This window comes from Canis lupus, chromosome 29, assembly GCF_011100685.1.
Source record: "Canis lupus familiaris isolate Mischka breed German Shepherd chromosome 29, alternate assembly UU_Cfam_GSD_1.0, whole genome shotgun sequence".
Taxonomy (NCBI): Eukaryota; Metazoa; Chordata; class Mammalia; order Carnivora; family Canidae; genus Canis; species Canis lupus.
Window position 1 is genome coordinate 30192791 of NC_049250.1, and position 14223 is coordinate 30207013.

A 14223-nucleotide genomic window follows, 5' to 3' on the forward strand; every position below is an offset into this window, starting at 1 on the left:
AAACAAATTACAAACAGCATTTTAGATAGAAGTGAGAAAAGTAAAAGTATACATGATTTTGAGCAGAAAGGAAATTGGGATCCCTGGGTGGCTGGTGGCTAAAGCGTCTGCCTTCAGCTCAGGGTGTGATCCTGGAGTCCTGGGATTGGGTCCCACCTCGGGCTCCCTGCATTGAGGCCTGCTTCTTCCTCTGCCTGTGTCTCTGCCTCTCTCTCTGTGTCTCTCATAAAAAAAAATAAATAAAATAAAAAAAAATAAATAAAATCTTAAAAAAAAGAAAGGAAATTTCACAACTCAAGTCAGTTTTGAATAACGACTAGGCTTGTGTTGATTATTTTGAGTAAAGACTAGGTTGGTTTGGTTATTGAAGAGGCATGAGTGAAAATTCATAAACCTTGCTTTAACTAGATCGTATACTGCAGACACTTGAGAAGTGAATCAATCAAGTGAGGCTGACTATAACAACAAGAGGGCATGGAAGTTTATATTCAGTTATTTTAAAAATGTTGTAAAAAGAAAAGAAAGATAATGTTAAAATGGGTTTAAGCAAGTCACTTCCTTAAAGGTTTAAGGTTTTGAAATATTCTCTGGTATAATTTAACTAAAAGTTACTACAGAAGAAAATTGAGATGCATTAGAGGTTGTTTTAGTCTTTTGAGCTGCTAAAGCAAAATACCCCAGACTGGGTAGGGTAGCTTATAAAACAATAGAAAGTTATTTTTCACAGTTCTGGAGACTGGAATTCTAGGATTATGGTGCTAGCATAGTCAGGCGAGGGCCTTCTCCCTGACTCATTGCTGGCAACTTCTTGCTGTGTTTTCACATGGTTGGAGGGGCTATGGATCTCCCTTGTGCCTATTTTATAAGGCTCTAATGCCTTTCACAAGGATTCGACCTCATGGTTTAAGCACTCCCAAAGGCTCTACTTCTTAATACCGTCATTCCTGGATTAGAATTTGAACATATGAATTTTGGGGACACAAGTTCAGACTACAGTTGGCTTTAAGAGTAAATCAGACAAGGTAGGATCTTTTGTTTCTGCTCTTCCTCTAACTTTGCTGTGACCTTTGTGAGGGTTCTTGACTTTTAGCAGTATTTCATTTCTGTAAGTATTAAATTGGGATAAAAATAAAACCTAACACCAAAATCATTGTGAGATTAAAAGAAAAAATTATATGCAACTTTTAAGCACATTTCCTGATATATGCTGTCTTTCATACATACTAGTATTAATAGTATTACAGGTATTTTAATGAAAATTATGTTTAACTTCTGATTAACTTAATTATGTTGATGACTTCTATAAAGATTTTTATTTAAAAATATTGTATACTGGGATCCCTGGGTGGCGCAGTGGTTTGGCGCCTGCCTTTGGCCCAGGGCGCGATCCTGGGGACCCGGGATCGAATCCCACGTCAGGCTCCCGGTGCATGGAGCCTGCTTCTCCCTCTGCCTGTGTCTCTGCCTCTCTCTCTCTCTCTCTGTGACTATCATAAATAAATAAAAATTAAAAAAAAAAATTTAAAATATTGTATACTATCATACCTGAATTCAAAATATCAAAAAGCATTTATTTACTACATTTTTACCCTGCTATGTTAGATTTTCCTGTACTATCCATCCCTTTATTTTTTACTTTTCCTAAGGAGCTATTACCTTATGAGGAGCTATTAAGATGTCAATATACCTGCATTAAACTTGTTTTGACTCTCAAATAAGATGAATATTAGTACTAACTGCTCAACAACTGAAATGACTTATTTTTTTAATGCAGTTGTTTGTTTAAAGAATGTAAGACAAGTAAAAGGAATCAATTTGAAAAGCTGAGAGCAGAATGTTAAAATATTACTTTCACATTGAGGCAAATTTAACAAGAGAGCGCATTTATTTATTGTGCCTGGAATTCTCTGTATAATTGCATTGTATTTCCCGCCTGGTATTTGTGTATGAATAAAAGTCTCGCCCTCACTACACAGTACCTCCTCTATCCTATTAGACCTTGGGTTTGAGTTATAATGGTAGATTAAGTTTTAACTGCAAACATAAAACTGCCTCCCTATCTAAAAGTGTAGCTTTATGCACCCACAGTTTCACTTGCCGCTTTCAGTATATCCCTTTATGCTTCAATTTCCTTTTTTTCTAGAATTCTCCAGATGCTCCAATTGTTTGTATGAGGTATATTTGGTCAGTGAGGCATGTAATGCATTTATAAATTACATAGTCAAGATTTTGCATAGAAGAACTCTAGACTTTATTTATTGTACTTTAAAAAATCACACTGTCATAAAATAAGATCAGGATTAAACTAAAAAATAGAAGAAATAGCACTGAAACTAGTAAAAAAAAACAACCTTAGATCTTTGTATTCTTTTCTCTTTATAGTTTGTCTCTCATAATTGTAGCTAAACTTAAGCTTAATTTTCTATGTTCTTCGTGCTATTGAGAAAAACATAAAGATCACGTAAGAAATTTCCAAGGTGGGTGGGTAAAGGATATAATAATAACAAGCCCAGTTGTAAATACTTATGTTATTTCCTTTAATTCTTACAATAAGTTGATAGAATAAGTACTAGGATTATCACCCCCATTTTGTAGATAAGAAAAGTGATGTTTGACATGTTTAAAGAACTTGAGAAAAGATACTAATCTAGAAAGTGGCAATCTAGATACAAACTCAAGGTAGTCAGGCTCTGGAGCTTACCTACTTACCCAGAAGGTGCTATTTTCAGTAGAAGTAGTGATAATATCTATGACATTTCAGAGCCTACTGTGTGCCAGTTATTCTTAATATATTATTTTACTTAGTAAACTTAATATATTATTTTACTTAGTAAAATATATTATTTTACTTTACAATAATCCAAGAGTAGATCTCTCATCTACAGATGAAATCCTCAGAGAGGTGAACTAGCCACATCATTACAAATCAACAGAATTCCTACTGAAGTGCCAGTCTTTTTCACTCCAAAGAGAGTAGCCTATTTATGCCTTTTGTAATGAGTGAAAAACCCTTGGATATGTATGTACTTGACTCTTTAGGGAGATCTTTTTGGGAAATGTGGTCCAAAGAAGGAGAGAAGGTGGAAATGTGGAAATCCACAGAAAGTGTTTTTAGTTATGCCTAGCTGTTCCAGGTCTGTTGATTTTTTTTTCCGAATCCAGAAATGGCTTTTTTCTCCACACATTGCACTTTAGGGTGCAGAAATACCTTTCTTTGTCTGCTAAGCATGGCTGGGTCAGGCAAAAGTTCTTGAGAATGGATTGATTTTATGTTAAGCCAGCTCAGATAAACTGACAGTGAGTTTGAGAAAGGATTTTCTTTGCTCCAGAGTTCCAGAAAGCTTGTTCTTTTATCCTGAGAGTGTATATGGTGTATCAGAGAGTGAAACTTGCAATAAGGAACAAAACTATATTTAATATAAACAACCACAGTGTTGTGAATAGAAAGGTCTATATTACAAATCCTGCTGTTTCTCTGAACAATTGTGTGAATGAAGAGAACACTTTACCTCTCAGTTCTCTCATGGATAATATGGGGTAATGAAATGTTGGTCTCTAGTCTCTAAAATTATGGAAGTAGGTGGAACAAAGCATACTATTTTTAGAAGAAAATATTGAATGTAAAATTAGAGATAAGAATCATGTTAATGGATATATTAGTTAAATCATGTCAGTAAAAGTCTTTCAATTGATTCTTAACACTTGCTGAAAACCAAAGGTGTAAAATGTTTAAGAAATACCACAAAAAGAAGGCAGAAATCCAAGTCTTTAACTTCAAGGTATATATCAGGAAAATAAATTCTCTATCATACAATCAGAAGATACGAGCATGGAAAATACCATTAAAATAAGTGTCACTGTAATATAAGATGCTACTCCATACAACTAATCCAAGCCATGCCTTCAATATTTATTCTCCAACAGGCATTGTTTCCATGATTTTATATTTTATAATCATATCCAGTCATCAGCATATATAGTCAATTCTGCTATAATGCTTGCTTTGGAAAAAATAATTCCATTCCATGCAATTGATATATTAGTGAACGATTTGAGTATAATGGAAGTTTCATGTTTGCTTATATATAATTTCATTCCTGAGAAACATGAAGTGAACACACCTAACTGTATCCAGGTAAATTGTGTTGTTTAACAATATATAAAACAACACGTGTGCACAGCCTTCAAGCAAATACCAGCTACCTTGGTCTTGATTCACTGTGTGTGTTACTCAATTAGGTTTTATTTTAATTTCCTAATATTCTCATTTATATGCTCTCATTGTACAGTATATATGTGTGTATCTTATCTATATACCTTCTTTCCTCTCTCTCTATAGATACCAATGTAGATCATCCCATTCGACATTCCAGATTTGAATTTTTCTTGTATCCAAACACCAGTAGTGAGTGAAACAGGAAATCTTTAGGTATTTAGGAGAAGCCTGAAATCATAAAGTGTTTTGGAAGAAACAATGCAACATTTGCTGTCTCTTCAGCTGTAAAGAAATGTACACAGTAGAACATCACAGTGACACAAAAATAAAAGAAAAACGTCAAGTGTTGCAAAGTCCTAAGAACATGGACTTAGGAACTAGAAAAAAATGGGAAGAATAATTGAGAATATGGATTGAAGAGCAAACTGAAAAAGAATTGGAAATGTGTTGCACAATCGTAAAGAAAGCACTATATGTGAAGACCCAAAATTGCCAAACCCTGAGGAAGGGGCTCATTTCAGTGCCTTTGTGGTTGATTTCGTGGTTTCAAACATTGCTGTAATCTCCAGAGTCTTCAGCTGTTGAGCCAAACCATTAGTGCATATGAGAAATCTGAGGGGGACGAATTTGAAGTAGAAGGTATACATTAGATCAACTTTTCAATTTTGATGATAGAGGCATCAATTTGAAATGCATCCCTCAGGGGTACCTGGGTGGCTCAGTGGTTGAGCGTTTCAAGTTGTGATCCCAGGGTCCTGGGATCGAGTCCCACATGGGGCTCCCCATAGGGAGCCTGCTTCTCCTTCTGCCTTGTCTGCCTCTGTCTGTCTCTCATGAATAAATAAAGAAATGCATCCTTCAAAACATCTATATTTCAAAGAAATAAAGAACATATTTTATTATTAAAAGTGAGATCGGTTTATAACGGTGATGTTCAGTGCCAGTATGGAGAGGAAGAAAATGAGCTACAGCCAAAGGCATTGGGTGTTACGATTTCACATGCACTTTTGTTTAATGTTCCTTCCAACACTTTGCAAGCAGCCTGATTCTGACACTCCTTCTATAAGCAAGTATCACCTCTTTTTAAAGATAGAGTGATATATTTATTACAGTATTTATGCATTTTTAACCATTTAACATGTAAAACTGTGCCACCGTTTTTGTTAGGTTTATATCTTTTTAAAAAGTTTGTCACTGAGGAAATATTTGAGTATTATTTCCCCCTATTTCCATAATCCCTCTGATTTTTATTTTCCAATTTGATATAGGGAGGCAATTTTGAAAAATGCATATATTGTGTTATAGCAGAACTGATATATATTCAATTAGAGGTAAAATGGCCTAGCTGGTCTGTTTTCTTCTTTCTACTTCTCCTCCTCCTCCTTTTCTTTTTCTTCCTCAATTATAAAATTAAAATGCTTATTTAAAAATCTTTTTTTAATCATAAAGAATTGTGTGAAGTTAAAGAAAGATTAAAGAAGAACACCACTACAAGTCCTCTATCCCTTAGACTTCTTGAGATCTTTGAGTTGTTTACTGCAAAGCTAGATTAAGCCATAAAAATCAAAGTGCATTAATTTTTAATCTAAGCTTAACTCCATTGTTTACATGCAAACAATATCAATTGGAGTATCATAAGTGGCTAAGGAAACAGAGTAGCATACCCATTTACTTCGTTTTGCTGGTGACCATATAAACAGTCTAGATTCATAGATAATTGATTCAGTTAATATCACATCCGGATACATTGAGGATATCTGTAGTGTTATTTTAAACCAGTGTTTCTGAAAGTGTGTTCCTGGATCAGCAATATCAACATCACCTGAGAATTTGATAGAACTGTTAATTCTCTAGCCACATCTCAATTGGCTGATTGAAAATCTCTGAGAGTGGAGCCCAGCAATCTGTGTTTTCCTACAAGCTTTCCATGTGATTCTGATGCCTGTTCATGCTCCTATCTGATAACCACTGGATTAAACTATCTCAACGTTAATTTCGGTATAGGAAGTCTGAGACCAGATTTGCAGATTCAAAATCTCCGTTCTGATACTTTCTGATAACTGTATGACCTTGTTCAAATGACCTTGAATGCCAAATTGTCCCTTTCCTTCATTGCTTGAGGATAACATAAAATAGTTGGTACCAAAAGAATACTTAGAATAAGCCTACCACATAGTAAGCACTCAGTAATTTCACATACCCTTTTATTTTCATTCTAAGCATTTCTTGTGATCACTTAATAGGCTAAATAAAAAAGAATGCTCATTTTACATGATGATTATAGTAATAATAGCATTTTAGTTATATATGATCTTAATAAAATAGAATGCAAGGATTGAGAATGTGACAGGCGTGTAAAGAAACTTGCCATATGTCACAAATTGTGCTCTTTGGGAAGGAGCCTGAGATGGATTCAGATTTATCAACGCTTGTAGAAAGAAGAGGCAGGAAGCAGGGTTTGGCAGTAGAAGTACTTAAGTTCTGATCCTGGTCTAAGCACATGCAGAAGCTCCAACTGAAACAACTTGGAAGAACTGTTCTTTCATTGGGCTGAAATGGTCTAGCATTTCTATGTCCTTCTCCATCAGACATTTGATGTGGGTGACCCCCTGCAGGGCACGACCTTGGGTGAGGAAGGTTTCTGACCCTAAAGCCATCCCTGAAGATGCTCCCAGCTCAGGCTTGTCTTCCAGTGGCATTACTTGCAGCTAAGATGATAAATTTCCTTAAAGGGGGATGGATTTGAGCAGCAAGTACTTTTTTAGAAGGGGGATCTGGAGAGGGCATCACTGCACCTTCCTTTTCTTTCTTTTAAAGATTTATTTATTTATTCATTCATGAGAGACACACAGAGAGAGAGAGAAGCAGAGACACAGGCAGAGGGAGAAGCAGGCCCGTTGCAGGAGCCCGATGCAGGACTTGATTCCAGATCCCGAGATCACAACCTGAGCCGAAGGCAGCTGCCCAACCACTGAGCCACCCAGGTGTCCCTGCAGCTTCCTTTTCTTATATACTAATGCCTCAACAGGCAGGAAAAGCTTGTAAATAAGGGTGGATCTCTGGTTACACATAAAAATTGGATAAAACTTGTATTTACTAAGGGGAGAGGAAAAAGGAATGTAAAGTGAAAAATAATCAGTATATATTTTTAATTAAGTCATACATGTGTCAAAACAAGCAGAATTTGCATAATATAAAGCAAAAAGGGACTATGACTATTTTTGTGAGGAGATGGGAACCTAGATTTCAAAGAATGCATGAAAATATGCTTTGTTCTACTGTACTCTGGAATAGATTTTACCTGGTGGGAGCTATCTGTATAGTGAAATGGTATTGGAGCTGTACCTCCTAATATAAGTGGAATCCCATAATAAATCAAATTGAATATCATAGTCAAGGTTTATACTGTCTTTTTAATCTAAAGAAAATGGAGTATTTCTAGATGTGATATTTTGATTATTTTAGAGAGAGTGAAATTAATATTTAACTGCATACTAAACAGTATGAAATACAGAAAAAGATAAAATTATTCATAAAATATAGTTCTTTAACAGAAAATGTAAATGTGTATGGCTTAGTAAGTTTAGGTTTATGTCATAAAATGTGGAGTTAGGGAAAATTATTTCTGTATTCTAGATACTTAGCTGTCAACTGTCTCATAGTTTGTAGTCTTTATCAACATCTTGAACCTAATGGTCAGAGGACTACATACTACATTTCTACTCCCAATTAATTCTGAGAGAACAATTCTCTGACCATTATGATCCGACCCCAGTGGAGTCTAGACATGAATTTCTGAATAATTCCACTGTATGTTAAGCTTGGTGCTTTTGATTAGATGCTGCTGTGAAAAGGTTATCTTATCAAACTAATAAATGAACTGCTGACCAAGCTGACAGACTGTGGCTGGAAATGGCTTTTGCCCCATGGCTCAATTACAAACCAGCCAATAGGAAGGCAGAAAGGAAAGCTAAAGGTGATTAATTGATTGCAATGTCACAGTGAGCAAGTTAACTCTCACTGCCCTAAATGTAAGTTGACACTATCAATGAGAATAGGGGAGAAACAAAATAGGATGAAAGCTATCAGACTACAAGAGAGAACAATGGAGAAACAAGTAGGGGCTCAATTAAAGAGAATGAGGACAAGCTTCCAAATACATTTTCACCCTGTTTGATTTGATAACAATCTCTGCCTTGGCCTCTCCTCTCCTTGGTATTTTTGTCTTATGGAAATTCTAACATACTAAGAAATAGATTTCCCAAAGAAAAATTCTATTTCTACAATAGTTAATAATAGAAAATTATTACTTGAAAAATAAATGCAGAAAGGTTTGACTTTTCTTGATAAATTTTTGTGGGTCTTTGAAAAAAGTCCCTTGGATGAAGTAACTGTCAGGATCTGAGGAGATAGAGCACTCCTCACTACTCCAAAAAGGAAGGAGAGTCTGGAAACAGCAGTCCAGTGTTTTGTCCCACAAAGGGTGTCCTTCTTCAGACATGCCTATTTTTCTACTTAAAATGAAATCTGCTTTCCAAACAGTAGCCAGATCAATATGAACTGCCTACTGAGTAATCTGATGTCACTGTAAGGAGACATTTGGAATGAAAACCAAAAGAAAAAAAAAAGGAGGAGAAATGAGAAGAAAGGGGAAGAAAAGGGATCTCAGCAAGGTTAGAATGCTGTGAAAAGCAGAACAGAGAGGGGATGTGTTAAAAGTCGTTTATAATAGGAAGATTTTTTACAACCTGAACAGAATGGTGAGGAAGCTGCCAAAGAAACTGCAAAAGATGGTGACAATGACAAAACGTAAAAGAGAAAGATTTAAAGCCTCTTCCAATACAAAGACAAGGAGGACAACCTGAGAACGAAAATTCAAGCTTGTGTTATATAAATTGCATGGAACTAAGGTTGCTGCATTCTTTCTTCTATCCATATATCAGTGCAAGTTTTGACAATGGGAAGCAGAACAAAAAAAGGAGAATAAACTTTCCACATTTTGATTAATAAATACAGATCTAAGTTCACCAGACCATAAGACTTTCTGTGAACATTTATCAGGCACCAGGTTTGTTAGGAAATGAAGGGACATCAAACCACTTCTTTAATCCAGAGCCAGTGAAAAATTAGGGAGACTCCTGGAGAAGGAAGGAAAGGAAAAAAGAAACCTGGTTGGATGTCCTTTACTTCTCTTAGAAGTTCAGTGGGAAAATAAGCATGCTCATCATTAATACTGTAGTTATTTTAAGTCCTTTATGGATCCAAAGCTATCTGTTTTAAAACCAATATAATTTAAACTATATGATTTAATATTAATCTCAGCTATATAAAAAATACTGGGGAAAGATAAAATGCTGACTATAATGTGCTTTTACTTAGTGTTGTGGATTACCAGTTATTGTATGTAGTGTAACAATTAGAGCTTTTTTATCCAGTCTGTCTGACTTCCATTCAGTTAGCATAATCATGACTTTGGTCAAAAGGCATTTTCAAGCAAATATGTCATTTTATTGCAATGTGGTTATTAGTTTAGTGAGGTGTGACTTTTACAATGATACACAATGGCTAAAATCATTGTAACGATTGAAGAATAAGAGTAAATGTTTCTACCACAAGTTATTATACTAATATATTGAATACATTATAATTTGTAAATGAGTATTTTCCTATTGTTTATATGTAATCTGCCCTTAACTATTGCAGAAGTAGAAGTGTTTTCAGTTAAGAAAGTGACACTGCATTTTAATTTTATTTCAATATTAAGGATAATGGCCTCTATAGAGTTCATTTCACTATTGTCTTTTGATAGTAACCATTTTTTAAGACAAATTTTTCATTGCAAATTCAGTGTTGAGAGAAGAAACTTTACATGTAGATCATTAGTGACTTTTTTAATAGCATGATTTTTTTAACTAAAGAAAAATTAATTAAATACCATATGTACTGATACACTTACAAATGTTATGACAAGAACAATACTCAGATTATTTCGCGATTACTGTTTAGGGTCAATCCATACCATAGCTTTCCATTTAAAATCTAGTGTATATAAAAGTGGAAAAGTCAAAGTATCGTATTTGCTTCTTTTCCATCTTACTAATAATTTAAGTTATCCCTGCATTGTTGCAATCAAGAAAGAGTTATAGAAGAAGCAAGAATTATCTCACAGTATGAAATTGAAAGCATTAGAACTTTATTTTTTTGCAAATGCTGTAGTCCTTATGCATGTGAAATACTACAGATCATATATCTGATAATGGGTTAATATTCAAAATATATAAAGAAATCAATTGCAAAAAAAAAAAACAAGTAATCCAATTTAAAAATGAGCAAAGGATTGGAATAAACATTTTCCTGAGTAAGAAGTATAAATAGACAACAGTCACATGAAAAGGTGTTCAACATCACTAATCATTAAGGAAATGCAAATCAAAATCTTAATAAGGTGCGCCTAGGTGGCTCAGTCAGTTAAGTGTCTGACTCAGCTCAGATCATGATCTCAGGGTCATGAGATTGAGCCCCTTATTGGGCTTCATGCCTAGTGGGGAGTCTGCTTGAGATTCTTTCTCACCCTCTTCTCTGCCACCACCTCCCCTGCTCTCTCTAAAATAAATAATGTTAAAAAAATAGATACCACCTCAAACCTGTTAGTATGGCTGTTATCAAAGATAGAGATGACAAGTGTTAGTATGGATGTGGAGAAAAGGGAACCCCTGTGCACTGCTGGTGGGAATATGCTTTGGTGCAGCAACTTGGAAAACAGTTATGGAGGTTCCTCAAAAATTAAAAATGGAACTGATTTATGACCCAGTAATCCCACTTCTGGGTATATATGCAAAGGAAACATAATAAGTATCTCAAAGAGATAAGTACACTCCCATGTTCATTCTAGTGTTATTTACAACAGCCAAGTTTTAGACACAACCTATATGTCTCTCAGTGGATAAAGAAAATGTGGTATGTATATATATAGTGGAAGGAAACTCTACCACTTGTGACAACATGAGTGAACCTGGAGGGCATTAAGCCAGACAGAGAAAGACAAATAGTGTCTTATCTAACTTATATGAGCAATCTAAAAAAAAAAAAATTGAACTCAGATTGTAGAATGGTGGTTGCCAGGGTCTGGGAGATGGGGAAAGTAGGGAGGTGTTAGTCAAAGCATACAAATTTTCAGTTATAGATGAATAAATTCTGAGGATCTAATATATACCATAGTTAATCATACTATATTATATACTTGAAGTCCACTCAGAGAGAGTAGATCTTAAGTGTTTACCCCCCCCCCCCCCGCCACACACACACAAAGTGGCAACTATGTGAAGTGATGGATATGTTAACTTGATTGGCGTAATCATTTCACAGTGTATACATATATCAAATCATCACATTGTACAACTTAAGTATGTAAAATTTTATTTGTCAATTATACCTCAATTAAGTTGGACAGAATTTTAAATGGTATTTGATAGCATAATAAGAAAATTGAATTTTTAAAAAATGCAGTAGAGGCTCATAGAAGTGAAGAAATTTGCCATGATCATGCAGGTACAAATTATAAAATTAAAAACGTTATCGTATTTTTATCTCCTCAGTTCATCCAGCTCCTATTTTACTATGTGATTTTAAATGTACTTTATATGTTTAAATATTGCATTGATTTTTAAAGTGAATCTATATGTACTGTTACATGTAGCATAAAAGGAACAATTTTACTAATTACATTACATAAAGAAGTGAAACATTTTTCTCAGTGTAAGTCTCCATATTTTCAGTGTTTAACAAGTCACCAAATGAATGCTAACTCATTTCACTTGTTTGATATAACCCAATAATATCAAAATAAAAACAAAAATGAAAAGAAGCAGACAATTCTTTAATGTTAGAAAGAGGTTCAGTGAGATTTTTCAACTAAATAGTCTGATTGTTTTTGTCTCACTCAGAAACAGCCCTTATTCTCATTCTACTTTAGAATAAACAAGAGAGCGTATTTACCTAATAATAACACAATGCCTGTTCCACCCCACAATTAAGCAAATTTTATTCAGCAACCTTTAAGTGCCAAGTGCTTTCTAAGGGATGGGATAGACCCAACAATAATTATAAGTCTAATTAAGATAATCATTCAACTACAATAAAATGTATCAATAGTGAGACAGTAAGCATCAGATAGTCTCAGGATATATAATTGTATACATTAAACTCAGTTTTGTCCAATTAGAAAAACTTTTCCAGGAGAAATAATATTTGGGATATTGGGAAATGAATAGGAGTGGGCAAGAATAATTTCACGAAAACAGGAAAAACTGGTTCAAAAACCAGCAATATAGGAAAGTGTGATGCATTCTAGGAAATGAAAATGCTTTCCCACCAGACCCTAACTTCTCCATTAGAATATATGTTCCACAGGGAGAGATTTTTTTTTCTGTATTGCCACACGACAGGTACCTAGTTAATAGTTGATAATTTACTGAATAAAACTTGAAGTCAAATGTCACTGAAAAGCAGAAATGCTATTGAGAAATGAGAAGAAATATCTTTGTATCTAAATATCTTTGTATTTATCCGAATATGACCCCTTCCCTTTCAGTCTGTATAGAAGAGTAAATACGATACCAGAACGTTTATCCCCATTTCTCCACATACTGCTAGGTCTATAGACGATATTGACTATTTTTGCTGTTGAAAAAATTTGTTACATAAAATGAAACAAAGCTATTGAGAGAGTTTTCCTCTATTCTGTTTTATAGAGATTTATTTTTCTTCTCAGCCTAATATATTATCACTTTAAGACTGAAATGATTGTCAGCCTCTGTTAACAGTACCAGAACCAAGGTGATATCACACTGGCTGTGTATTTTCTCTTGGCACTGTCTCATGTCAGTCATTGGGCTTTCCATTTGGTCTTTGCTGTCTTTGTCTTTTGTACCTAAGATTATCCATTTCATTCCTGAATTATCGTTTGTTGCCTGAATTTCAAAATGTGGCGTAGCTTTATTCCTTTTTCCTATTTCAAGTATTTAATATTATCTAGATAGCCAATTTGGGGAATGCGATTGTGAAAACTTATATACTAAACTTGTTATATTTATATTTTAAATATGTTATATAAAACATGTTGCTTGCTACAGAGATAAAAATATTAAACAATATTGATTGGTAGTGGAGAGGCAGTTACAAAGCATTCATAGGGAACCCTAGCAGTATCATCTGTTACTATCAAAGTCACTTGGCCATCCAATAAAATGTAAACTGCTAAGGCAATTTCTATAATAAAACTCCCTCTCGAGAGCAAAGCTAAGTGCCAGTGTTTCATTTAGCTTCTTACTCCAGAGGCAGAGTGATAGGAGGCAGAGAATGGTATAGTGAGTGGATCAGTTTTCCACTGTGTCATTGCTTTGATTTGAGATCGACCAGAACATTGAGGATGATGTAGGTTGATCTCAAATTATGTTATGGCACAGGATGTAAGATTTCTTTATGGAAACTTAAATAAATCTAAATATACAAACATAAATATTTTGATATTAAATGTTTAGCATGTGAATATATAAATATATATAAAATACATATGTATATATTTTGCCTCATAAAAATGTTGATGGTTCTCACTCCTTCAATTTCCTTTTATTTCTGCCAGTATGCTGATATAAAGCCTTACTTGGAGTTAATTTCCTACTTTCATTTACTTTCCCAAATTCTCAAGCTCTTAGGAGAACAAATCCTGTATCTGAATATGCATTACTCATTTCACAGTCTGCAGGCCATAACTGGATCAAGGCTTAGGGACATCACTAAGAGATATGATAGAAAAGTGTGACCAAAGTTTATTAGCTATAATTATGACAAATTTTACTACCTTTTTGTTGTTATTATCATGTTTGCATTAAACAAATATAGATGAATTCCTCAGAAAAAGGTATCATTATATGGCTGGACCTTCAGATTATGTCTTCTTGATCACTGAATGCCAGGGCTGTTTTTTTGAATTTTGGTCGATTGAAGCT

At 34.4% G+C, this 14223-nt stretch overlaps 1 protein-coding gene across 2 annotated transcripts in view; it reads left to right on the forward strand.

Moving 5' to 3' along the window:
- LOC111093154 (zinc finger protein 385C-like) overlaps positions 1-14223 on the forward strand; it is a 477561-nt gene that overhangs the window by 381591 nt on the left and 81747 nt on the right. The window contains exon 7 of one of the 2 annotated variants that reach the window (XM_038579627.1): positions 4340-5003. The exons of the other annotated variant lie outside the window; for it this stretch is intronic. Coding sequence (XP_038435555.1) covers positions 4340-4351 — 12 coding nt within the window. The 3' untranslated portion in view covers positions 4352-5003. Of the gene's footprint in view, positions 1-4339; positions 5004-14223 lie in introns of those variants that run through there. 2 annotated transcript variants of the gene reach the window in all.